General features: G+C 43.6%; 1 protein-coding gene across 5 annotated transcripts in view; it reads right to left on the reverse strand.

The window, feature by feature from the left end:
- The window catches only part of LOC139536951 (neurexin-2-like), a 322,196-nt gene that overhangs the window by 143,536 nt on the left and 151,171 nt on the right, over nt 1-27,489 (reverse strand). For all 5 annotated transcript variants that reach the window (XM_071337713.1, XM_071337712.1, XM_071337711.1 and 2 more), the window contains 5 exons: nt 26,505-26,624; nt 26,016-26,397; nt 23,308-23,498; nt 16,317-16,490; nt 16,080-16,199 (listed from right to left, as the gene is read on the reverse strand). In XM_071337713.1, coding sequence (XP_071193814.1) covers nt 16,080-16,199; nt 16,317-16,490; nt 23,308-23,498; nt 26,016-26,397; nt 26,505-26,624 — 987 coding nt within the window. The remainder of the gene's footprint in view (nt 1-16,079; nt 16,200-16,316; nt 16,491-23,307; nt 23,499-26,015; nt 26,398-26,504; nt 26,625-27,489) is intronic.

A 27,489-nucleotide genomic window follows, 5' to 3' on the forward strand; every position in this document is an offset into this window, starting at 1 on the left:
GATGGCGGCATTGTCATCCTATGGGGGCATAGCCATGGTGGCCAAAATAATGGCCTGCCCAGCATTTTTATACATGACCCTAATCATGATGGGATGTTCATTGCTTAATTAACTCAGGAACCACACCTGTGTGGAAGCACCTGCTTTCAATATACTCATTGTATCCCTCATTCAAGTTTTTCCATTATTTGGGCTGTTACGTGATCATATAAAAATGTAAGCAGGGTTTTAAATGATTATTATTATGTTTTCGTTACATTTACATTTACATTACATTTAAGTCATTTAGCAGACGCTCTTATCCAGAGCGACTTACAAATTGGTGCATTCACCTTATGATATCCAGTGGAACAACCACTTTACAATAGTGCATCTAACTCTTTTAAGGGGGGGGGGGGGGGGTTAGAAGGATTACTTTATCCTATCCTAGGTATTCCTTAAAGAGGTGGGGTTTCAGGTGTCTCCGGAAGGTGGTGATTGACTCCGCTGACCTGGCGTCGTGAGGGAGTTTGTTCCACCATTGGGGTGCCAGAGCAGCGAACAGTTTTGACTGGGCTGAGCGGGAACTGTACTTCCTCAGAGGTAGGGAGGCGAGCAGGCCAGAGGTGGATGAACGCAGTGCCCTTGTTTGGGTGTAGGGCCTGATCAGAGCCTGAAGGTACGGAGGTGCCGTTCCCCTCACAGCTCCGTAGGCAAGCACCATGGTCTTGTAGCGGATGCGAGCTTCAACTGGAAGCCAGTGGAGAGAGCGGAGGAGCGGGGTGACGTGAGAGAACTTGGGAAAGTTGAACACCAGACGGGCTGCGGCGTTCTGGATGAGTTGTAGGGGTTTAATGGCACAGGCAGGGAGCCCAGCCAACAGCGAGTTGCAGTAATCCAGACGGGAGATGACAAGTGCCTGGATTAGGACCTGCGCCGCTTCCTGCGTGAGGCAGGGTCGTACTCTGCGAATGTTGTAGAGCATGAACCTACAGGAACGGGTCACCGCCTTGATGTTAGTTGAGAACGACAGGGTGTTGTCCAGGATCACGCCAAGGTTCTTAGCACTCTGGGAGGAGGACACAATGGAGTCGTCAACCGTGATGGCGAGATCATGGAACGGGCAGTCCTTCCCCGGGAGGAAGAGCAGCTCCGTCTTGCCGAGGTTCAGCTTGAGGTGGTGATCCGTCATCCACACTGATATGTCTGCCAGACATGCAGAGATGCGATTCACCACCTGGTTATCAGAGGGGGGAAAGGAGAAGATTAATTGTGTGTCGTCTGCATAGCAATGATAGGAGAGACCATGTGAGGATATGACAGAGCCAAGTGACTTGGTGTATAGCGAGAATAGGAGAGGGCCTAGAACAGAGCCCTGGGGGACACCAGTGGTGAGAGCACGTGGTGCGGAGACAGATTCTCGCCACGCCACCTGGTAGGAGCGACCTGTCAGGTAGGACGCAATCCAAGCGTGGACCTTGCCGGAGATGCCCAGCTCGGAGAGGGTGGAGAGGAGGATCTGATGGTTCACAGTATCAAAGGCAGCCGATAGGTCTAGAAGGATGAGAGCAGAGGAGAGAGAGTTAGCTTTAGCAGTGCGGAGCGCCTCCGTGACACAGAGAAGAGCAGTCTCAGTTGAATGACTAGTCTTGAAACCTGACTGATTTGGATCAAGAAGGTCATTCTGAGAGAGATAGCAGGAGAGCTGGCCAAGGACGGCACGTTCAAGAGTTTTGGAGAGAAAAGAAAGAAGGGATACTGGTCTGTAGTTATTGACATCAGAGGGATCGAGTGTAGGTTTTTTCAGAAGGGGTGCAACTCTCGCTCTCTTGAAGACGGAAGGGACGTAGCCAGCGGTCAAGGATGAGTTGATGAGCGAGGTGAGGTAAGGGAGAAGGTCTCCGGAAATGGTCTGGAGAAGAGAGGAGGGGATAGGGTCAAGCGGGCAGGTTGTTGGGCGGCCGGCCGTCACAAGACGCGAGATTTCATCTGGAGAGAGAGGGGAGAAAGAGGTCAAAGCACAGGGTAGGGCAGTGTGAGCAGAACCAGCGGTGTCGTTTGACTTAGCAAACGAGGATCGGATGTCGTCGACCTTCTTTTCAAAATGGTTGACGAAGTCATCCGCAGAGAGGGAGGAGGGGGGAGGAGGGGGAGGAGGATTCAGGAGGGAGGAGAAGGTGGCAAAGAGCTTCCTAGGGTTAGAGGCAGATGCTTGGAATTTAGAGTGGTAGAAATTGGCTTTAGCAGCAGAGACAGAAGAGGAGAATGTAGAGAGGAGGGAGTGAAAGGATGCCAGGTCCGCAGGGAGGCGAGTTTTCCTCCATTTCCGCTCGGCTGCCCGGAGCCCTGTTCTGTGAGCTCGCAATGAGTCGTCGATTTCGTCAAATATTATATTGGTTTGGGCATCTTGTGGTCAATTTGCAGTCTGCTAATTATTTGTAACTATGTTCCCGGCTACCTGACCACCCTCTCGAGACAAAAATCGGTCAGCGGCTGAATCTGGCTGATGATCCCTGTTATACAACATGCCACAGAACAGGTATGTATTCATCTCAGGGACAATGGTACGGTATGCAGCGGTATAGATTAGACTTAATATCCTAACTCTCACCAATTAGTTTCCGTGACATTCAAGTGATATTGAACTCCCTCTCCGGCAGCCAGGGTGCAGAGTGAGACATAGGAGCCCATGACTGATCATCAAACACCCCGTCTCCCATCAGAGAAGCTGGCAGGGACTCACACTCGCTGGTCTTTTCCAATCTGCTAAACAAAGCTGAACACTGCCACTGCCTGTTTGCACTCTAACGAGCTGCAAGGCATCATCAGCTTGCATCAAATTATCTCTGTCTAGAACACGTAACCCAAAGGTTGGAAAAGGTCAGCGGAGCACTGTCCAGTGGATCTGATAATTAAATGGGTTACACAGACTAAATGGGTTACACAAACGAAAGCCTCACATACAGGGTTTACTGCATGGGCCTCAACAACACAGCTAGTTCCAAATACAAGCACAACAAGAATGTATTTGACTAGAAAGAGGAAAGTACATTTAATGCATCACTAGACTCATGTCATTTTACTGGTAATTCAGTAGAAACACCCAGTATCAACACTGAAAAGACAATTGCGCACTTATTCAATAACACATTTGTCAAACAGTACATACAGTTCATACATACATTTTCATGGTTTGTCGGCTCTCAGGCTACCCTTTTGTAGACATTCTGGTGGAATGTGTCCTACCTCCAGTATTTCATCATATATACACAAATAGTGACCTTTGTGTCTCTGAACACAGTGTCCTATTAAAATGTCTGTGTTTATGGCCCAGGTAGCCATGCCAGGCAATTACAAGACGCTCATGCTTTGTTACCTGTGTAATGAAGCGTTTCTGAGCTGAGCTAGCAGCCAGTTCCTTAGGGCTTCTGTTCTGTCTGACTCATGCAGTGCCTTGCAAAAGTATTCATCCCCTTGGTGTTTTTCCTATTTTGTTGCATTACACCCTGTCATTTAAATGCATTTTTATTTGGATTTCATGTAAATGGACATACACAAAATAATCCAAATTGGTGAAGTGAAATGAAAAAAAGAACTTGTTTCAAAAAAATTTAAACGGGAAAAGTGGTGCGTGCATATGTATTCACCCCCGTTGCTATGAAGCACCTAAATAAGATCTGGTGCAACCAACTAACTTCAGAAGTCACATAATTACTAAAATAAAGTCCACCTGTGTGCAATCTAAGTGTCACATGATCTGTCACATGATCTCAGTATATATACACCTGTTCTGAAAGGCCCCAGAGTCTGCAACACCACTAAGCAAGGGGTGGCACCATGAAGACCAAAGAGCTCTCCAAACAGGTCAGGGACACAGTTGTGGAGAAGTAGAGATCAGGGTTGGATTATAAAAAAATATCAAAACATCCCACAGAGCACCATTAAATCCATTATTAAAAAATGGAAACAATCTGGCACCACAACAAACCTGCCAAGAGAGGGCCGCTCACCAAAACTCACGGACCAGTTATGGAGGGCATTAATCAGAGAGGCAACATAGAGACCAAAAATAACCTTGAAGGAGCTGTAAAGTTCCACAGTGGAGATTGGAGTATCTGTCCATAGGACCACTTTAAGCCATACACTCCACAGAGTTGGGCTTTACGGAAGAGTGGCCAGAAAAAAGCCATTGCTTAAGAAAAAAATCAGCAAACACATTTGGTGTTCGCCAAAAGGCATGTGGGAGACTCCCCAAACATATAGAAGAAGGTACTCTGGTCAGATGAGACTAAAATGTAGCTTTTTGGCCATCAAGGAAAACGCTATGTCTGGCGCAAACCCAACACCTCTCATCACCCCGAGAATACCATCCCACAGTGAAGCATGGTGGTGGGAGCATCATGCTGTGGGGATGTTTTTCATCGGCAGGGACTGGAAAACTGGTCAGAATTGAAGGAATGATGGATGGTGCTAAATACAGGGAAATTCTTGAGGGAAACCTGTTTCAGTCTTCCAGAGATTTGAGACTGGGACGGAGTTTCACCTTCCAGCAGGATAATGACCATAAGCATACTGCTAAAGCAACGCTTGAGTGGTTTAAGGGGAAACATTTAAATGTCTTGGAATGGCCTAGTCAAAGCCCAGACCTCAATCCAATTGAGAATCTGTGGTATGACTTAAAGATTGCTGTACACCAGCAGAACGCATCCAACTTGAAGGAGCTGGAGCAGTTTTGCCTTGAAGAATGGCTAGATGTGCCAAGTGGCTAGATGTGCCAAGCTTTTAGAGACATACCCCTAGAGACTTGCAGCTGTAATTGCTACAAAAGCTGGCTCTACAAAGTATTGACTTAGGGGGGTGAATAGTTATTCACGCTCAAGCTTTCTGTTTGTCTTATTTCTTTGTTTGTTTCACAATAAAATATATTTTGCATCTTCAAAGTGGTAGGCATGTTGTGTAAATCAATTGATACAAACGCCCCAAAAAATCTATTTTAATTCCAGGTTGTAAGGCAACAAAATAGAAAAAATGTCAAGGGGGTGAACACTTTCGCAAGCCACTGTACACAAACAAACCTGCGAGAGACAGACAGCCCTACCACTGAACAGACCTGAGAGAGATAGACAGCCCTACCACTGAACAGACCAGAGACAGACAGCCCCAGAGGCATTGAAGATGGCTGGACAGGGACAGACCTGAGAGATAGACAGCCCTAGCAGCAGTGAACAGGGCAGGCTGGGTGGTAATCTGAAGGACATGAACAAGGAGTGGAAATAGTTATTGATGTGAGTAGATGAGCACAAAGCGAGCAGAAAGAACTAGAGAGGTGATCAACTTAGAAAGAGAGAGGTAAAGTGAGTCAGTCCAGGTCTGTGATGTATTACAGGGGACATGGAAGTGTAGCATCTCGTTTGTGTTATAGCTCGCTGCAGCTCAAGGGTTAAGACTGGGGTGCAATGCAAAGAACCCTTAGCAGCATGAACCCTGAGAAATCTGAGCAGATGCCATGGAGATGACTGAAGAGGGATTATCAAACGGAGTCCTTGAGGGCAGCACACTGGAAGAGCTGAAACGTGTTCTGCTTTCTAATGGTAGTGAGAGAAGTTAGGAAGGCTGGTATGAGAAGAAGCGGAGAGAGAAACAAACACGAGATGATTCGCTATTTTAAAAACCCTTCCCGGAAGTCAAATGACCTGGTGGCCTCATGGGTGGAATGTCATATTTTTTCATCATTTTATAATTAATAAACATTCATAAAAAAATCGGTAAGTCAAACAGTTTGGTTTTATATTCTTCTGTGATGTATGCATTCAGGAAGTGTGCAGATCTCTTCGATTCGTTCCACATTTTGTTACGTTACAGCCGTATTAAGAAATGTACAATACCAGTCAAAGCTTTGGACACTCATTCGGGGTTTTTTCTTAAGTTAAGGGGTCTGAATACTTTCCGAATGTACTGTAATAAGTGTAATATTGAGTGTAATATGAGTGTAATATTGAGATGCGAACTCAAAATTGAAAACATTTCAACTCTATATCTGAGCCCATAACCATGTGTGTGAGGTGCATACTTTTGTTTCAAAGTACATTTGTTTGACTGATTTTAGCCCACTGCAGTAAAAGGTTACTTGATTATTGATAGAGTTCTTACCTTGGTGTCCCTTTAGTTAAACATATATTATATAAAATCCTGTATATTAATTAAATTATATACTTAATACAGTATATTGGTGTTACTCTGTTTAGTCTTTTGTTTAAGCTATTGCTAAATACAGGTAAAACAAAGTACAATAGGCCTATATACCAACAACAGTTTGCGGTCTAGGAATCCCTATGCTGTTGTTCATTCTTCCTCCCATCCAGGCAGTGTGAAGACAGATCATGAATATTCCAAAACAATCTTGTCTCATTATAGAGGTTAACCTGTCATTACACCCTCCATATGTTTGCCTTGCAGAAAGAACTCTAGTGTGAGAATTAAAGCACAGAACACCAACCTGGTGGCACTCGAACCCAGCTCAACATCTGGATGTCTATGATGATTAGTCTAGACCTAACACTATATCATTATTCTGACAACAAACATAAAAAGCATATTGATGGTTATTGTTTGAGGGTAAAAGAACAAAGTAAGAACAGGATTATTTGATTCCGTTTTGAGTATAACATATCTAAACGGACTCTGTATAGCTTGGTTGGCTTAAAAAATAACAACAAAAGGAGAACGTAATTACATTCTCTCCGAATCTCTGTTTCCGGATATATTTTTTTCTTCCTATTAATTGTGAGCCCAAATGTAAAGTAAATACAGCGCTTGTTTTGTCACCAAGTTGTCAGTGAAAGTTTTAATAGTAGTTGTTTTAGTGCGTTTAAATTACAATGTCAACGTGTCAAGTCATTCCCAGAGCAAAACACTTCTAACCAACACAAACAGTACCAATGTCCAAACCTTCTGTCAGTGACTGATTGAAGCCGTTTCAAGACAAACCATTATCAGAGTCTGAAATCTAAGATGTTCATATATTGGGCCGTTTCATACGTTGCCGTGTATGAGAACGTACAGTAGCTCTGAGGGTATCAGTAAGGCTATAGCAGCAGCTGAATCCTCACTGTCCTTGTCATAACGAGGCTGCAACAGTGTGCGTTGCTATCTGAAAAGGATCATCTAAATTACTCCCCCAAGGGAGCTGGAGTATCGAGTTATTGCCCCCCTCACTTTATAAAGCACTGCATCATATATATATTGAAGTCATAGGCCGAATAACTCTGAGGCATACACAAAAAGCACCATTACTTGGTTAATATTTCTGCACGTCACTGCAGCAAACGAGGATGAACTCTTCGAGGCCACTTGACAGAAAGCTTATGTTAATCCTCTGCTATTATGACCAATAAGAGCCCTTGAATTAGCATTAAAAACAACACAGTTATTTAGTACAGAGGAAGAAATCAACTGCGAAGTCAAATAGGTTACTATAAACATCCTACTGTGAGTCATCTCTAAGTAACATAGAAAATACAGAGCAATTATTTCCAACTTATTAAAAATGTATTTATATTGCATTAGCAAACACACACACACACACACCTGAAACCTCTTTGTAGTATTTATGAAATACAGGACCCACTATTTTCATTTAGCACATTAGTCTGTTCCCCAGAGCTTTTTTATGGAAGCAAAATGAAGGGAGAGCAAAAACAACATATCATTTCCTGGCAATGTTTAGTGTCTTCCACACGGTTTTCCACACGGTTTTCGGACAAGACATGGCTATCCAAATCAATGGAGTGTCCATTCACCGAGCGGACAGGACATCAGATTCAGGGAAATCCAGAGGGGGAGGGGTATGTCTCTCATCAACAACAAATCGCGTGCAGACTTTAGACCCATTGTCCATCCGTCTTGGAATACCTGATGATCAAACAACGACCCTTCCACCTCCCAAGAGAGTTTTCATCTGTTATCAGGACTGCTGTATATATTCCACCTCAGAACAACAATAACAAGCTGGCACTTAGACTACAAAACAAGCAGGAAGCCATGCACTCGGAGGCTGCTTTATTTGTTTCCGGTGATTTTAATTCTGCATCTCTAAGACATGTGATGCCCAACTTCTATCAACACATCTCCTTCACCAATAGGGGCAATAGAGATTGAGACCACTGTTATTCAACCCATAAGCCAGCATACAAGGCCCTCCCCAAAAGGGCAATATCGGGACAAGGTCGAATCCTATTATACCGGCTCCAACATTCAATGCATGTGGCAGGGCCTAATGTACATTACCAACTAAAAAGGAATCCTTAGACGTGATGTGCTCAACAATGCCTCTCTACCAGACAAACTCAATGCCTTTCATGTACGCTTTGACAAATACAACACAGAGCCCTGCATGAGGGTCCCCGCTGATCTGGAGGACTGGGTGATCTCTCTCTCTCCGAGGCTGACGTGAGTAAGGTTTTTAAAAGGGTCAACACATTCCAGGTCGTGTCCTCAGGACATGTGCAGACCACCGTGTATATCAATAATGGTCCACCATCCAAAGAACATCCAGCCAACTTGACACAACTGTGGGAAGCATTGGCGTTAACATGGGCCAGCATCCCTGTGGAACGCTTTCGACACCATGTAAAGTCCATGCCCTGACGAATTGAGGCTGTTCTGAGGGCAAAAGGGGGTGCAACTCAATATAAGGAAGGTGTTCCTAATGTTTTGTACACTCAGTGTATATTACCATTAGTATATTACCATAAGTATTTATATATTCCTGCTACCAGTCACTTTTCAGCCATGTCATATGAAAGGTACCAGTCAAAAGTTTGGATACACCTACTCATTCCAGGGTTTTTCTTTATTTTTACATTTTAGAATAATAGTGAAGACATCAAAGCTATGAAATAACACATATGGAATCATGTAGTAACCAAAAAAAGTGTTAAACAAATCAAAATATATTTTAGATTTTAGATTCTTCAAAGTAGCCACCCTTTGCCTTGATGACAGCTTTGCAGACTATTGGCATTCTCTCAACCAGCTTCACGAGGTAGTCCCCTGGAATGCATTTCAATTAACAGGTCTGCCTTGTTTAAAGTTAATTTATTTGATTCTTAATACGTTTGAGACAATCAGTTGTGTTGTGACAAGGTAGCGGTGGTATACAGAAGATAGCCCTATTTGGTAAAAGACCAACTTCATATTATGGCAGGAACAGCTCAAATAAGCAAAGAGAAACGACAGTCCATCATTACCTTAAGACATGAAGGTCAGTCAATCCGGAAAATGTCAAGAACTTTGAAAGTTTCTTCAAGTGCAGTCGGCTCTCATGAGGACCGGCACAGGAAAGGAAGACCCAGAGTTACCTCTGCTGCAGAGGATAAGTTCATTAGAGTTACCAGTCTCAGAAATTGCAGCCCAAATAAATGCTTCACAGACACATCTCAACATCAACTGTTCAGTGGCGACTGCTGGAATCAGGCCTTCATGGTCAAATTGCTGCAAAGAAACCACTGCTTAAGGACACCAATAAGAAGAAGTGACTTGCTTGGGCCAAGAAACACAAGCAATGGACATTAGAACATTGGAAATCTGTCCTTTTGTCTGAGGAGTCCAAATGTGAGATTTTTGGTTCCAACCGGCGTGTCTTTGTGAGACGCAGAGTAGGTGAACAGATGGTCTCCGCATGTGTAGTTCCCACCGTGAAGCATGGAGGAGGAGGCGTGATGGTGCTTTGCTGTTGACACTGTCAGTGATTTATTTAGAATTCAAGGCACACTTAACCAGCATGGATACCACAGCATTCTGCAGCGATATGCCATCCCATCTGGTTTGCGCTTAGTGGGACTATTATTTGTTTTTCAACAGGACTATGACCCAACACACCTCCAGGCTGTGTAAGAGCTATTTGACCAAGAAGGAGAGTGATGGAGTGTTGCATCAGATGATCTGGCCTCCACGATCATACAACCGCAACCAAATTGAGATGGTTTGGGATGAGTTGGACCGCAGAGTGAAGGAAAAGCAACCAACAAGTGCTCAGCATATGTGGGAACTCCTTCAAGACTGTTGGAAAAGTCCCTAAATGCCTATGTTGATCCTACAGCCATTGTATGCAGTAATCATGTGCCTATGAACCAGAGTTATACTGTTAGCACTGAGGCGGTGTGCCCTAGTAGGAAGTCCACTGTGTGCAGCTCACCCTGCACTAACATAGACATGAATATGTCTACTTCTGCTAAGCTTCCCAGTAAATCAATGACAATAATCAAGCATCCCAGAAAAGTGCTAAAAATACCCTACGTTAACATATGTAGCTTAAGAAACAAGGTTCATGAAGTCAATAACTTGCTAGTAACAGATGACATTCATATTCTGACAATCTCTGAAACTCACTTAGGTAATACCCTTGATGATACAGAGGTAGCAATACATGGTTATAACATCTACAGAAAATACATAAATGTAGATGGTGGCAGATTTGTGGTCTATATTAAGAACCACATTTCTGTAAAGCTTAGAGAGGATCTTATGTTAAATACTGTTGAAGTAATATGGCTACAGGTTCATCTGCCTCACCTAAAGCCCATTCTTGTGGGAAGCTGCTATAGACCACCAACTGCTAACAGTCAGTATCTGGATAATATGTGTGAAATGCTTGAAAAAGTATGTGATATCAATACAATGTTATACAACAGGTGTAGACCTTACAGTGAAATGCTTACTTACAAGCCCTTAACCAACAATGCAGTCTAAAGAAAATCCCCCCAAAAATAAGAGATAAGAATAACAAATAATTAAAGAGCAGCAGTAAATAATATAACAGTAGCGGGGCTATATACAGGGGGGTACCGGTACAGAGTCAATGTGTCAATGTTATTAATTACATAATTACCTCAATTACCTCGACCGGTGTCGAGGTAATTGAGGTAATTATGTACATGTAGGTAGAGTTATTAAAGTGGCTATCCATAGATAATAACAGAGTAGCAGCAGCGTGGGGGTGGGGGCGATGCAAATAGTCTGGGTAGCCATTGGATTAGCTGTTCAGGAGTCTTATGACTTGGGGGTAGAAGCTGTTTAGAAGCCTCTTGGACCTAGACTTGGCGCTCCGGTACCGCTTGCCGCGTGGTAGCAGAGAGAACAATCTATAACTAGGGTGGCTGGAGTTTTTGACAATTTTTAGGGACTTCCTCTGACACCGCCTGGTATAGAGGTCCTGGATGGCAGGAAGCTTGGCCCCGGTGATGTACTGGACTGTACGCACTACCCTCTGCAGTGCCTTGCGGTCGGGGGCCGAGCAGTTGCCATACCAGGCAGTGATGCAACCCGTCAGGATGCTCTCGATGGTGCAGCTGTAAAACTTTTTGAGGATCTCAGGACCCATGCCAAATATTTTCAGTCTCCTGAGGAGGGAATAGGTTTTATTGTGCCCTCTTCACAATTGTCTTGGTGTGCTTGGACCATGTTAGTTTGTTGGTGATGTGGACGCCAAGGAACATGAAGCTCTCAACCTGTTCCAATACAGCCCCGTCGATGAGAATGGGGGTGTGCTCAGTCCTTTTCCTGTAGTCCATGATCATCTCCTTTGTCTTGATCACGTTGAGGGAGAGGTTGTTGTCCTTGCACCACACGGTCAGGTCTCTGACCTCCTCCCTATAGGCTGTCTCGTCGTTGTCTGTGATCAGGCCCACCACTATTGTGTCATCAGCAAACTTAATGATGATGTTGGAGTCGTGCCTGGCCGTAGAGTCATGAGTGAACAGGGAGTACAGGAGGGGACTGAGCACGCACCCCTGAGGGGCCCCCGTGTTGAGGATCAGCGTGGTGGATGTGTTGTTACCTACCCTTACCACCTGGGGGCGGCCCGTCAGGAAGTCCAGGATCCAGTTGCAGAGGGAGGTGTTTAGTCCCAGGGTCCTTAGCTTAGTGATGAGCTTTGAGGGCACTAAGGTGTTGAACGCTGAGCTGTAGTCAATGAATAGCATTCTCACATAGGTGTTCCTTTTGTCCAGGTGTGTAAGGGCAGTGTGGAGTGCAATAGAGATTGCATCATCTGTGGATCTGTTGGTGCAGTAAGCAAATTGGAGTGGGTCTAGGGTTTCTGGGAAAATGGTGTTGATGGGAACCATGACCAGCCTTTCAAAGCCTTTCATGGCTACAGACGTGAGTGCTACGGGCCGGTAGTCATTTAGGCAGGTTACCTTAGTGTTCTTGGGTACAGGGATTATGGTAGTTTGCTTGAAACATGTTGGTACTACAGACTCAGACAGGGAGAGGTTACCCAGTGACACTTTCCAGTTGGTCAGCGCATGCTCGGAGTACACGTCCTGGTAATCCGTCTGGCCCAGCGGCCTTGTGAATGTTGACCTGTTTAAAGGTCTTACTCAAATCGGCTGCGGAGAGCCTGATCACACAGTCGTCTGGAACGTCTGATGCTCTAGTGCATGTTTCATTGTTACTTGCCTCGAAGCGAGCATAGAAGTTATTTACCTCGTCTGGTAGGCTCGTGTCACAGGGCAGCTCTCGGCTATGCTTCCCTTTGTAGTCTGTAATAGTTTGCAAGCCCTGCCACATCCGACGAGTGTCGAAGCCGGTCTAGTAAGACACAGAGATATCTTTTCTGGGTGATTTCAGTATTGACTGACTTTCATCAAGCTGCCCACTCAATAAAAAGCTTCAAACTGTAACCAGTGCCTGTCAACCTACCAGTGTAGTTACAAACAGCACAGTAATTCAATAATCAACATGTATTGATCACATCTTTACTAATGCTGCAGAAATGTGCTTTAAAGCAATATCCAAATCCATAGGATGTAGTGATCACAATATAGTAGCCATATCTAGGAAAACCAAAGTTCCAAAGGCTGGGCCTAATATAGTGTATAAGAGGTCATACAAGAAGTTTTGCAGTGATTATTATGTTGATGTAAAGAATATATGCTGGTTGTGGTGTGTAATGAGGAACAACCAGACGTTGCACTTACCACATTTATGAAATGTCTTATTCCAGTTACTAATAAGCATGCACCCATTAAGAAAATGACTGTAAAAACTGTTAAATCCCTGTGGATTGATGATAAATTGAAAAATGGTATGATTGAGTGTGATGAGGCAAAAGGTATGGCAAATAAGTCTGGTAGCACAACCGATTGGCAAACGTACTGCAAATTGAGAAATCATGTGACTAAACTGAATAAAAAGAAGAAGAAACTATACTATACTATGAAACAAAGATAAAAGACATAAAGAATGATAGTAAAAAGGTTTGGCACACCTTAAATAAAATTTGAATCAGATAGCTCATTCATCACAAAACCCACTGATATTGCCAACTACTTTAATGATTTTTTAATTGGCAAGACTGGCAAACTTAGGCATGACATGCCAGCAACAAACACTGACACTACACATCCAAGTATATCTGACCAAATTATGAAAGAAAAGCATTGTAATTTTGAATTCCGTTAAGTGACTGTGGAAGAGGTGAAAAAATGATTGTTGTCTATCAACAATAACAAGCCACCGGGGTCTGACAACTTGGATGGAAAATTACTGAGGATAATCGCAGACAATATTGCCACTCCTATTTGCCATTTGTTCAATTTAAGCCTACAATAAAGTGTGTGCCCTCAGGTCTGGATGGAAGCAAAAATCATTCCGCTGCTAAGAATAGAATAGACCCCTTAACTGGCTCAAATTGCTGCCTGTTACCAACCCTTAGTAAACTTTTGGAAAAACATGTGTTTAACCAGATACAATGCTATGTTACAGTAAACAAACTGACAACAGACTTTCAGCATGCTTATAGGGAAGGGAATTCAACAAGCACAGAACTTACACAAATGACTTATAATTGGCTGAGAGAAATTGATGATAAAAAGATTGTGGGGCTGTTTTGTTAGACTTCAGTGCGGCTTTTGACATTATCGATCATGGTCTGCTGCTGGAAAAACATATGTGTTATGGCTTTACACCCCCTGCTATTTTGTGGATAAAGAGTTACCTGTCTAACAGAACATAGGGGATGTTCTTTAATGGAAGCCTTTCCAACAAAATCCAGGTAGAATCAGGAATTCCCCAAGGCAGCTGTCTAGGCCCCATTATTTTTGTACACGGGGAGCTAACATTAATGATATGCATGTCAACCTCTCATTGCTCAAATAGTAGGAGAGATTGACTTCATCACTACCTGTTTTGTAATAAGTGTTGACAAGCTGAATGCACCAAGCTGTCTGTTTAAACTACTAGCACACAGCTCAGACACCCATGCATACCCCACACGACATGCCTCCAGAGGTCTCTTCACAATCCCCCTGTCCAGAACAGACTATGGGAGGCGCATCAGGTAACTGATGCAAGCAGTAGAATCAGATTTTTTTAAATTAGTTAGTTATACTATTCTGATATTGAATACTGCGCTGTTGGGTAGTGCTTGCAAGTTAAGTATTTCACTGTACTTGTGCATGTGATAATAAAACTTGAAACTTGTTTGTGTCCACTAAACCATTTTCTTCATAATGCATGTGCCCAGTGGCAACAGCACTGGTTGACATTCCTGCAGCCAGCATGCCAATTGCACGCTCCATCAAAACTTGAGACATCTGTGGCATTGTGTTGTGACAAAACGGCCCATTTTAGAGTGGCCTTTTATTGTCCACAGCACAAGGTGCACCTGTGTAATGATCATGCTGTTTAATCAGCTTCTTGATATGCCACAACTGTCAGGTGGATAAGATTATCTTGGCAAATGAGAAATTATCACTAACAGGGATGTAAACAAATGTGTGCACAACATTTGAGAGAAATACGGTTCTTGTGCGTATGACATTTTTGGGTGATCTTTTATTTCAGCTCTTAAAACATGAGACCAACACTTTACTTTTATATTTTTGTTCAGTAAAGTTGCTAATTAGCTAAAATGCAAAAAAGTTGTCCATCATATGATTCAAACACACAGCAGTTGGGCTGCTAGACCTTCGCGTTATATGCCTAACCATCCTCCCCGACCAACCTCCCTCCTATCGTTTCTGTCTTAAGTAACCTACTGCCTTTAACTATGAGTGAAATGCTCTTTATACAAAATCGTGTGGTAGACACAAAAAAAATGTGTCTATTTCACAATCATTTATGATAGTGGGTTGATATCACATTATTTCCCAGTAAAATAGGAAAACAAAAAGCACCCCCCCCCCCGCAAAGCATGGGTATGTTTGTATTTGCCTATACTACTGTATAATCAGACATGTTCGGGGAAAACTTTAATCCATTAGAAGGGAGGTACTAATAATCAGTCTTTCAGTATGTGCATATGTAGATCCTACAAGTCAATAACAATGACTAATAATGAACGATGGACTGAATGTAATGCAGAGGCATTAACTCCTCAGTTTAGAGGCTCTGACGAAGTGCATTAGAGAAGCCTCCTCACAGGAAGGTCAACGGGTGTCTGTTAGTCTGACCCAGGCATAATGACCACCAGAGACGGATTGGATCTGGAATTGTTTTTCCTTGCTTCCTTCTTCACTGCCTTTGATATGCCAGGATATTCGGACTGGCAGCCGTGAAGGACGGATACAATCTGCTGGTAAACAAAGTAAAGATGCACAGTCTCTCGTGACGACTAGACACGCAAGATTTGGTTCTGGGTTGCCGAGATTAGGATGCATGATACGTATTCCGTTTTGCAGCGGATGCACGCACATCATTTGATGAGGTGCTTTTGCAGTTGGAGCCACATAATGCATTGTGCCAATAATCATTTGACACGACAGTTGAATATAATGCACATAAACTTTGCTGAATATTTTTCATTCCCAATGTGCCTTCAAGTATTGCCATTACCGAGGTTGTAATAGATGTGGTATTAATAAATCCTTAGAAACGCAACTTCATTCTTGCTTCGTGTCAGTCGTGTAAAAAAAAAAACGAATTCAACTGCTGTTCTCTTCAACATTTCCCTTTGGGACGTCACCTCCTCTCCTTCCCTTGTACTCTGTGACGTTTTCCAGCGATGTCGGGGTGAAGTCACAAGGCAAGGACAAAGGAAACGCCTAATTAAGAAGAGTTGGGAACTGCACTGGTGAGATGAAAGAAATAGTACTCACGGTCACTGCAGAATGCTCCTCTGTAAGTGGTCATGGTGCAGTCACAGGAGAAGCCCTCCCACTGCTGGAGACACACCCCCTGGTTATGGCAGGAGTCCTCTGTACAGGTTGTGCTCAGGCCTGGGGGGGGGGGGGGGGGGAAAGTATGCTCATGCAGTGAACCATAAGGTGGATCCACAGTTGACCTGTTCCTCAGAGTGCCCCATGACCCCATGGCTGTGCCCCTGTCTGACGTACCTCCACAGCCGCGCTCCACCTGGCCCACCCTGTGGAGGGCATCTGCCATCATGTCAGGGAGTCTCCCATTCAGGTCCACAGAGGCCAGGCAGCCCTGGTACCCGTCCCGGGACGCAACCAGCTTGGGCAGGCTGCTGTACATGCTCTTCCCCACACCACCAACATACAGCTCCCCTGGAAGACACACACAGCATCACTCAATCAGAGCATGTTCTCCTGGAAGATAATGATTATTCTCAGAAGTCAAAGCAGAAACACCTCCAGGAAGTCATTGCTAAGATACAATAGCGTTGAGTGGGAGGTTATCAACTAGTGCCACTCAATGTTAAAGCAGCTATGAACAGATTTGATACCCTAAGTTTGGCATTTGATAAATGTTCTGCAATCATAGGCCTCCAATAACTTGCTAGTTAACATTCAAATCAGACAGATCTCTTCACGATTTACAACCTCCGAGAAGCCATTTGGTGACACGATGCGTCAGATGCAGGTGGACTCTAAATCATTGAAACCAATGATGATCTGTCTTGTCTTCATCAGATTTATGCCCCTTTCAGGAGACTGTTTACTTGCATAGGAACCCTCCCAGCCACAGTAATCAGTCATCGTTTGGCTGTTGAATTGCAATGTTGGGGGAACATCTTAGGTAGATGTCTGAGAATTCCTCTGTGCTGTTTATCAGCAGAGGGAGCTGGGACAATCTGTGTATTTCTCTGCAGAAAGATTTGAAATGTTACATGGCTGTTAACTCAAGGATATTACCCAAACTGGCTCACAATCATTTAAAACCTCCTGGGACTTCAAAATGAAGAGTCAATATCATTAATTTCGAGGTAAAAAAAAATGTATGTAGCAATTAAGGATACTAGCTTTAAACGGTACCCTGTTAAAGGGGGACTGAACACAATGATTCTGCATTTTTTTTCCTTCTGCTGCTCATTAAGAAACCTGAGATTTGGGTCTTGGGTGTGTGGTTCGATGTGGGTGTATTATGTATGGGTGACAGGTAGCCTCGAGGTTCGAGCGTTGGGCTAGTAACCGTAAGGTCACTGGTTTGAATCCCAGAGCAACAAGATGAAAAAACTGTTGCTGTGCCCTTGAGCACGACACTTAACCCCAATTGCCACTGGCTGCACCCAGGACTGATTTCTAAGAACCTGTCTACAACTTCATCAGCTGCAAGCTGTCAAACTATTGTAAATAAAGCACAAGCTGTAGTAGGTAGCAGGCAGATTGAGTAGCCAGGCCACGTTAGCTAAATCAGCTTATCAATTCACTGGTGATTGGCGATGCGTGTGCTTCGGGGGCTTCCGTTTTTTTTGTTTTTACAACATTCTAACTATCCATTACCAGGTAGTGTTTTATAGCGAATCGTGTTACAAAACATGTCACGGCGGGAAACAAAATGAATTGCAAATGGGTTTCTAAATTTTGAAAATTGAGATGGGATGCAACTAAGTCTCAATTCTCATTTTGCCCAAAACAGTGGCAGACTCGAGTGATCACTAATATCAAACATAAGAGAGAGTGGCCACTCCATCAAGTGCACATAAAATGTGTTCTTTCAACATAACATTGATGACGTGTTGTCTGATGTAAATGAGTCTGAGGTGCTGCGTAATGGGCAGGTCTGTCTCACTGTAGGTGCTGCTACAATTGGATAGAGCGCCAACACCGCAGCTGATTGTCCATTCTTGACAATTCTCCCTAGGTGTTACCATCTCGTGTTAGTGGGCAATTAGCCATGATTGTAATCCAAACTCCAGCCATCATGGAAGTCCTGACGACCTCAGTTACACAAATCTCACAAAACTCAGTTTTGGAATACACAGAATTATCCTACTTACACTTTTTTGGGGTCAATTTTGGCACTGAAATAACTGTTTGACTAATATCAATGCCACATAAGCCGTTTTCAACCAGATAAGTCGTTTTTTTGCCTTCAGTTGCTCTTTAATATACACAGCACAGTAAAAGTATGATTTCATATTCTGGTTTATATGGCTTATAATGATTACACAAGAAGTTCAGCCGGCGGACCCTTGGGATAAGGAGAGGAGAAACTTCAAATTAATCTTTGATGTTCTGAGGAACAAAATGAGAGAAAAAAACTACCATGAGATGAAATAAAATATAAAAGGAGGTGATAAGCAAACAATATACTATGAAGATTGAGCAAAATAAATTAATGGTGAACGTGTAGAATAACATGATTAATATTAGTTTGAGTCTACAACTGAAATGAACACAATTGGTACACAGTTGTTGCCCTTAGGATTTTTCCAAAACATGTTGTCTAGTACTGTGCGTTAGTGCTGAGCGATTAGTGCCTTTTGAGGTCGGTTGAGTTTCGGCTCGATTATTTAAAAAATTATCACCGTTTTCGATGTATTATATAGATTTTTTATGACATTAAATGCACTATGCATTATGTGGGTTGAATTCTGTAACACAGAATAAAACAATTAATAAAGTCCCATGATGGTAGTGACTGCCCATTACTGCTTATCACTTACTAACCATCATTTATTCGCATTACTTTGCTTTAATACAATATTTGTTTAATTTGATGGTTTTATTATTTCATTCCAAGTCATCTTCACAGAACTTCTGCCTATGCTGTCTGACAAAATCACTATTTTAGTAGTTCTTCAAAGTAAATAAGGCATGCTTTTACGACTGCTAAATACCAACTATCAATCACTTAGATCATGTCATTTCAAACTCCTGAAGCAATTGCTGGCAATGCAAATAGTCTGGGTAGCCATTTGATTAGCTGTTCAGGAGTCTTATGGGGGTAGAAGCTATGTAGGAGCCTCTTGGACATAGACTTGGCACTTGCCGTGCAGTAGCAGAGAGAACAGTCTATGACTAGGGTGGCTGGAGTCTTTCACAAATGTTAGGGCCTTCCTCTGACACCACCTGGTATAGAGGTCCTGGATGGCAGGAAACTTGGCCGAGGTGATGTACTGGGTCGTACGCACCCCTGAGGGGCCCCCGTGTTGAGGATCAGCGTGGCAGATGTGTTGTTACCTACCCTTACCACCTGGGGGCGGCCCGTCAGGAAGTCCAGGATCCAGTTGCAGAGGGTGGTGTTTAGTTACAGGGTCCTTAGCTTAGTGATGAGCTTTGAGGGCACTATGGTGTTGAACGCTGAGCTGTAGTCAATGTATAGCATTCTCACATAGGTGTTCCTTTTGTCCAGGTGTGAAAGGGCAGTATGGAGTGCAATAGAGATTGTATCATCTGTGGATCTATTGGTGCAGTATGCAAATTGGAGTGGGTCTAGGGTTTCTGGGAAAATGGTGTTGATGAGAGCCATGACCAGCCTTTCAAAGCCTTTCATGGCTACAGACGTGAGTGCTACGGGTCGGTAGTCATTTAGGCAGGTTACCTTAGTGTTCTTGGGCATAGGGACTATGGTGGTCTGCTTGAAACACGTTGGTATTACAGACTCAGACAGGGAGAGGTTGAAAATGTCAGTGAAGACATCGGGAGAGGTTGTACACAGACCGGACAAGACTAAGCGGGAGCACAATGGATGCTCGTCATTGTAGTTTATTACAATGTTTTCTGAGCCAATTCAGGCTTGATCTGATTTATCTCTACAGAAACTGCACATCGAGCTCACAGGAAAAAAACCCCGAATATAATAGAATTCAAATAATTGAACCGATGTCGGTCAATTTGTTGTTTAAAAAACCCAAATCATCGGAAATTTCCGTTAATCGCTCAGCAGTACTGTGCATGGTAACAACAAATGTCAATTTATCAAACTTTTTGGAATGAAATTCTCACGAGCACGAGTAGACGGCATCAATTTGTTTGGGTGCCAGCAACCTAACACTACTTCAAGTCAGGCAGGAAAGTAAAACAAAATCCCCTCTGAGGCACAGACTGTTCCACTGACCATGTCTTCCCTTTCAAACCAAACATACTTTTGTGTTCATACCACGAGTTTATTTCTACAGAGAATACTCCTGAGTAACTAAGTGCAGCAACCAACAGCATTTCCTGACTGCAGTACTCCTTCCATACTTCGGATCCCAACAGGTGTGCCAAATATAACACGTATAATTGCTTGAGCCAATACTCGGAAAGCTGCTCCTTCGATACATTCACTGGCCCTTTGTTTTTTTTCAAGGAGATGAATACCCGTAGAGCCTCGGGCACTCTCACAATAAAACTGTTTCATGGCTATGTTTTTAAATGCCCTTTGTTGAACATACAGGTAGCAGAGAAGTTATGCTGCGCTGGAAACAGGTATGTCCCTTTCTCCTTGACATACTGAAGCTTTCCCTGACCTTCAAATGGCCACATCCTGATCTTTTTATTTCACCTTTATTTAACCAGGTAGACTAGTTGAGAATAAGTTCTCATTTACAACTGCGACCTGGTCAAGATGAAGCAAAGCAGTGCGACACAAACAACAACACAGAGTTACACATGGAATAAACAAGCGTACAGTCAATAACACAATAGGGGAAAAAATAAAGTCTATATACTGTGTGTGCAAATGGCGTGAGGAGGTAAGGCAATAGTAGCAAGTAATTACAATTTAGCAAATTAACACTGGAGTGATAGATGTGCAGATGATGATGTGCAAGTAGAAATTCTGGTGTGCGAAAGAGCAGAAAAGTAAATAAAAACAATATGGGGATGAGGTAGGTAGATTGGATGGGCTATTTACAGATGGGCTATGTACAGCTGCAGTGATCGGTTGGCTGATGTTTAAAGTTATTGAGGGAAATATAAGTCTCCAGCTTCAGCGATTTTTGCAATTCGTTCCAGTCATTGGCAGCAGAGAACTATAAGGAAAGGCGGCCAAAGGGGGTGTTGGCTTTGGGGATGACCAGTGAGATATACCTGCTGGAGCGCGTGCTACGAGTGGGTGTTGTTATCGTGACCAGTGAGCTCACCCAAATCTGCAGTGTTGTTGCGGTGAAAGAAAGCACTAACAGGTATGCTAACTGGTCGGCAACATCTGTAAATACCCATAGGAAGGGCACTCTGTCAGGCATTAAGGTCACCTAATGGTTCCCTACATACAGACCATAAGAGCTCACACACTACTGTTCCTGCCTCAAGTACCAAGCAAGGCCAGTGATCTGGATCACAGAGAACGGTGCAATTTCATGGGCCCATACCCCAGCATGGCTTAATAATTGGGTAAATAGGACGGTGTGCACTTGATTGGCAACATGAATGTCATGCAGGATGCCTGGTGCAGGTAGATAACTGATGGAGGCGAAAATACCTTTAATGAATAACAACTACTTAACAGTCTGGCTCAGAGGTGTTTCAAGGCGACAACAACATGGCTGTATGTCACCTTAATACCTCCTATGATACATGTGTAACTAAAGGCATATCTTTGATACAATGGAATACTTGATCCGTTTAATGACGAGGGCCGGTGAGTCAATGTTTGCCGACGCAGAGGTGGTTCTGTCAAGGTCAGCGGACGTGCTCCCGCTGCTGTTGCTATTGCTGCTGTGTCCACGGCTGACACTCTGCTCCACTCTCTTTCAATTTCATTTCACCTAGCCGCCCAATAGACACAAAGACTTCATTTTCTTCTCACCCAAAGCGTTCTTCTCCTGGGCATGAGAGTCTACCAATCTATTCACTTACGAGGCCGTTTATCAATTTAAAATTCATGCTAAAATCTGAAGTTCAGTGCCAAAAAGCGCCCTCATTCAATATTCTCCAATGGGAGAATCTGTTTTACAGTTCCCCCAGTAGGCCATCAGAGTAAATAAGAATTTGTTCTTAACTGACTTGCCTAGTTAAATAAAGGTTACATTTATACCAGTTACAGCGATTCAGAGCTGCTAACGGCGGGCACAGGGTCTGTCTGCCCGCTTATTGGCTCTTTCAACGCAGATGAGATCACTATTCTGCCTGATACACCAGAGCAGAATTTCCCTAACTTTTTCACTCAGGCCCCCCTTCCAGCTTTGGGGAAAATCCCACGCCACGTCTATTTCTATAGGCACAAACACTGTTCATGACAAAATGTTCACACCCCTCTTGTTGGTGGAGAGAAAACATTGCATGTTTAAAGCTTATTTCCTGCAATTCTACACATTTTGTTAAAGGGTGCAGAAAGCATTCTGCATTTTGTGCATTTCTATACATTTTGCCACGTCTAATGTCTATTCATGCGATATTTGAGTGACTCAAACATCACAACAAAATCTATGGGCAAAAAAAACCTACCAATAAAAGCTAGCGGACATGGGCTAGTTGATCTGGACATTTCTGACAAGTTATAAATAGTTCTCTAAGATATGCAATGGCTGACATGACAAGAGGAAAACTGATGATGCACCCCACATTTTTCAAAATTGCACCTTGTGCATTCTACTATTACAACATTCAAGAGCAAGTTGAAAGCTGGACTGAGTTCCTAAAAATAAAATGGCCGACCCATCGCGCCCACCCCCCTTAATTTCGCTCAATTTCCCTACACTGTAGAACTATATTCAGTCATCATCAGTACAGATAACTCGTGAGTTTTTAGATGAAGGCTAACTTTGCTTTGAGATTTGATGAGTTTAATTCCCCACAGAAGTGGTGCAGTTCTCTACTGATGCGGGGGGAGAGAGACGTCTCCGTAAAAAGTGAGTCAACTGAGATATGCATAAAAGGTTTCTATGCGTCAAAGAAAAATATCAAAATAAGACAGAGAAAATCCCGAAATGATAACGAAATAGAAAATAGAACAGAATATGATGCTGGTCAACTAAGATATGTGTCAATTAAAACAAAAGATAAAGCTACGTATGTAATACGGACAGGAAAGTAGAAAGTCCTTGTGTTTTTTTATAACCGGTTTTAGGAAAAGTAGTCCCATATAGACATTTCTGGCCGCCCTGTAAATAACCTTTTTTTCAAATCAGAATACAGTTGAATAGCCCTGGTATACGCCCTGCATCAAAGTACAGTTGCTGGAGCCAGTTTTGAGGAGGTGTAGTGTATACCATACCTTTGAGGTCCAGGTTACGGGCGCCGTTGGAGTGCTGGGTGACGGTGCGGGAGTCGATCTTGAGGATGTGCACATTGTTGTTGTCCCGGGAGACCACCACGTCGTGCCACTGGTTGTCGTTGAGTGGCTTCTCAGAGTTGCCCTTCATGAGCGACGGCCCGTTGCCCAGGTCAAACACGTAATGAATGTACCTACAACACAGCATTACACCATGAAGTAGGTCAATTACAGAATGACCTATGTCATTTATGTAATTCAGGGCTCATCTGTAAAAGAGATCTTGGTCTCAGTATGACACCCTGATAAAATCATATACAGTGGGGAGAACAAGTATTTGATACACTGCCGATTTTGCAGGTTTTCCTACTTACAAAGCATGTAGAGGTCTGTAATTTTTATCATAGGTACACTTCAACTGTGAGCGACAGAATCTAAAACAAAAATCCAGAAAATCACATTGTATAATTTTTAAGTAATTAATTAGCATTTTATTGCATGACATAAGTATTTGATCACCTACCAACCAGTAAGAATTCCGGCTCTCACAGACCTGTTAGTTTTTCTTTTAGAAGCCCTCCTGTTCTCCACTCATTACCTGTATTAACTGCACCTGTTTGAACTCGTTACCTGTATAAAAGACACCTGTCCACACACTCAATCAAACAGACTCCAACCTCTCCACAATGGCCAAGACCAGAGAGCTGTGTAAGGACATCAGGGATAAAATTGTAGACCTGCACAAGGCTGGGATGGGCTACAGGACAATAGGCAAGCAGCTTGGTGAGAAGGAAACAACTGTTGGCGCAATTATTAGAAAATGGAAGAAGTTCAAGATGACGGTCAATCACCCTCGGTCTGGGGCTCCATGGAAGATCTCACCACGTGGGGCATAAATGATCATGAGGAAGGTGAGGGATCAGCCCAGAACTACACGGCAGGACCTGGTCAATGACCTGAAGAGAGCTGGGACCACAGTCTCAAAGAAAACCATTAGTAACACACTACGCCGTCATGGATTAAAATCCTGCAGCGCACGCAAGGTCCCCCTGCTCAAGCCAGCGCATGACCAGGCCCGTCTGAAGTTTGCCAATGACCATCTGGATGATCCAGAGGAGGAATGGGAGAAGGTCATGTGGTCTGATGAGACAAAAATAGAGCTTTTTGGTCTAAACTCCACTCGCCGTGTTTGGAGGAAGAAGAAGGATGAGTACAACCCCAAGAACACCATCCCAACCGTGAAGCATGGAGGTGGAAACATCATTCTTTGGGGATGCTTTTCTGCAAAGGGGACAGGACGACTGCACCGTATTGAGGGGAGGATGGATGGGGCCATGTATCGCGAGATCTTGGCCAACAACCTCCTTCCCTCAGTAAGAGCATTGAAGATGGGTCGTGGCTGGGTCTTCCAGCATGACAACGACCCGAAACACACAGCCAGGGCAACTAAGGAGTGGCTCCGTAAGAAGCATCTCAAGGTCCTGGAGTGGCCTAGCCAGTCTCCAGACCTGAACCCAATAGAAAATCTTTGGAGGGAGCTGAAAGTCTGTATTGCCCAGCGACAACCCCTAAACCTGAAGGATCTGGAGAAGGTCTGTATGGAGGAGTGGGCCAAAATCCCTGCTGCAGTGTGTGCAAACCTGGTCAAGAACTACAGGAAACGTATGATCTCTGTAATTGCAAACAAAGGTTTCTGTACCAAATATTAAGTTCTGCTTTTCGGATGTATCAAATACTTATGTCATGCAATAAAATGCAAATTAATTACTTAAAAATCATACAATTAGATTTTCTGGATTTTTGTTTTAGATTCCGTCTCTCACAGTTGAAGTGTACCTATGATAAAAATTACAGACCTCTACATGCTTCGTAAGTAGGAAAACCTGCAAAATCGTCAGTGTATCAAATACTTGTTCTCCTCACTGTATATATATATATATATATACATACAGTACCTGCTTGGACAAACCTACTCATTCAAGGGTTTTTCTTTATTTTTACTATTTTCTACATTGTAGAATAATAGTGAAGACATCAAAACTATGAAATAACACATACGGAATCATATAGTAACAAAAAAAGTGTTGAACAAATCAAAATATATTTGAGATTTGAGATTCTTCAAAGTAGCCACCCTTCGCCTTGATGACAGCTCCGCACACTCTTGGCAAGCTCCATGGTTACGGACAACTCCTGCTGACTAATCCCTTATTGAGTGACAGTATTTCTGGGCAAAGCTGGACTGCGGTTAAACATCTGTGGGCATTATTGTTCGCTCTCTCACTCTTACTCACTCGATCCTTCTCTTTTAACAAAATAATTTTCAGTGAACAAAACATTCTGAAACCATTCCCTTTATATTCCTCCAGCTGACAGAGTAAAATGAATCCATGTAACACAAAAGGACTTGTTGAGCCGGAGAAAAGAGGAACAGTGGTAGGCACTAGGCAGCTGTGTTATTATTCATTCATCCCACACTCACTGCATGGTTACGGTACCTGGAAAAATAGGTTGCAGAATAGGTTGAACAAGTGAATTATATTGAGACCCAAATCCTCATTTTGCAAGTGAGGTCTGCATGTAGACAAATTATACAACATTTACAAATAATGGCTTCTTCTGTTCTAAAAACAACCTCCAACCAATTACCTGAGCCCATTGAATAGCTAGGTGGAGCTTCACCCCTTCCTGACCCCCACCTCGCCACTCACCCTTTGACCAGCTCCACAACGATGAAGTCACTGCCGTCTCCAGAGTTGAAGAGCAGCAGGCCGTCGAGGCTGGTGGTCTTGAACTGGAAGAAGAGGTGCATGGAGGCGTAGGCCTGCAGGGTGGAGAAGGCCAGGCAGCTAGCCCGACTGTGGAAGGTCACAGGGTCAGCCACGATGCGGCGCATGCCGAAGCGGGCGTTGAGCTCGCAGTAGGAGATGTCTCCGTTCTTACACTGGTCCAGGTAGGGGACGCCATTGAACGAGAGGGCCTGCAGGTGCCCTATGAAGTTAGATGGCACCACGGAGATGAAGCGGCGCTCGGTCATGATGCCCGTCTCAATGTTGTGGAACTCCAGGCGAGTGTGGGCACCGGTCATTTGGCCTGGGGTGAAATAAATACATGTTGATGGGCAGAGATGTAGTGTATCATGAGGATCACGGTTTTCCCTTCATCTCATGGTTTGACTCTGCTCTGCCATGCCGTCTTACCTTCCACGGTCACGTTGTCCACAGAGAGGTGCAGGTTCTTCCCGCGACGCACCACCTTCACTGAATGCCACTCATTGTCGTTCAGCTTCTGTCCTGCTAACAGCATCTCTGGGCCTTTACCTGTGAAGAAGCAAGGACAAAGTCAACACCAGAGCACATTCATACAGCATATCCGTTGGAAACGGATCCTTATTTAAAATGGATAAAATACACTGAGTGTACAAAACATTAAAATCACCTGCTCTTTCCATCACATAGACTGACCAGTTGAATCCAGGTGAAAGCTACGATCGCTCATTGGTCAATAGTTAAAACCACTTCAAATCTGGATTCAACTGTGAAATCGTAGCTTTCACAGTTGAATCCAGGTGAAAGCTACGATCGCTTATTGGTCAATAGTTAAAACCACTTCAAATCAGTGTTGATGAAGAGGAAGAGACAGGTTAAAGGAGGATTTTTAAGCTGTCAGACAATTCTGACCACTCTGACATGGATTGGGTGTGTGTGCCATTCAGAGGGAGAATGGGCAAGACAAAATAGTTAAGTGTCTTTGAACGGATTATGGTAGTAGGTGCCAGGCGCACCGTTTTGTGTCAAGAACTGCAACGCTGCTGGGTGTGTCACACTCAACAGTTTCCCACCACCCAAAGGACATCCAGCCAACTTCTCACAACTGTGGGAAGCATTGGAGTCAACATGGGCCAGCATCCCTGTGGAACACCTTTGACACCTTGTAGAGTCCATGCCCCAACGAATTGAGGCTGTTCTGAGGGAAACTCAATATTAGGAAGGTGTTCCTAATGTTTGGTACACTCCATGTATACTTCCCGATACTACCTGCCAGTGGAAGCAGCCTAGGGGAGTGCGGCTCATAATAATGTCTGGAATGGATTAAACGGAATAGTATCAAACACATCAAAGACGTGGTTCCCAAGAGGTTGATCCCACTCCATTGACCACATTCCTGCCATTATTACGAGCCGTC

This window comes from Salvelinus alpinus, chromosome 13 (genome assembly GCF_045679555.1).
Source record: "Salvelinus alpinus chromosome 13, SLU_Salpinus.1, whole genome shotgun sequence".
Classification (NCBI taxonomy): domain Eukaryota; kingdom Metazoa; phylum Chordata; class Actinopteri; order Salmoniformes; family Salmonidae; genus Salvelinus; species Salvelinus alpinus.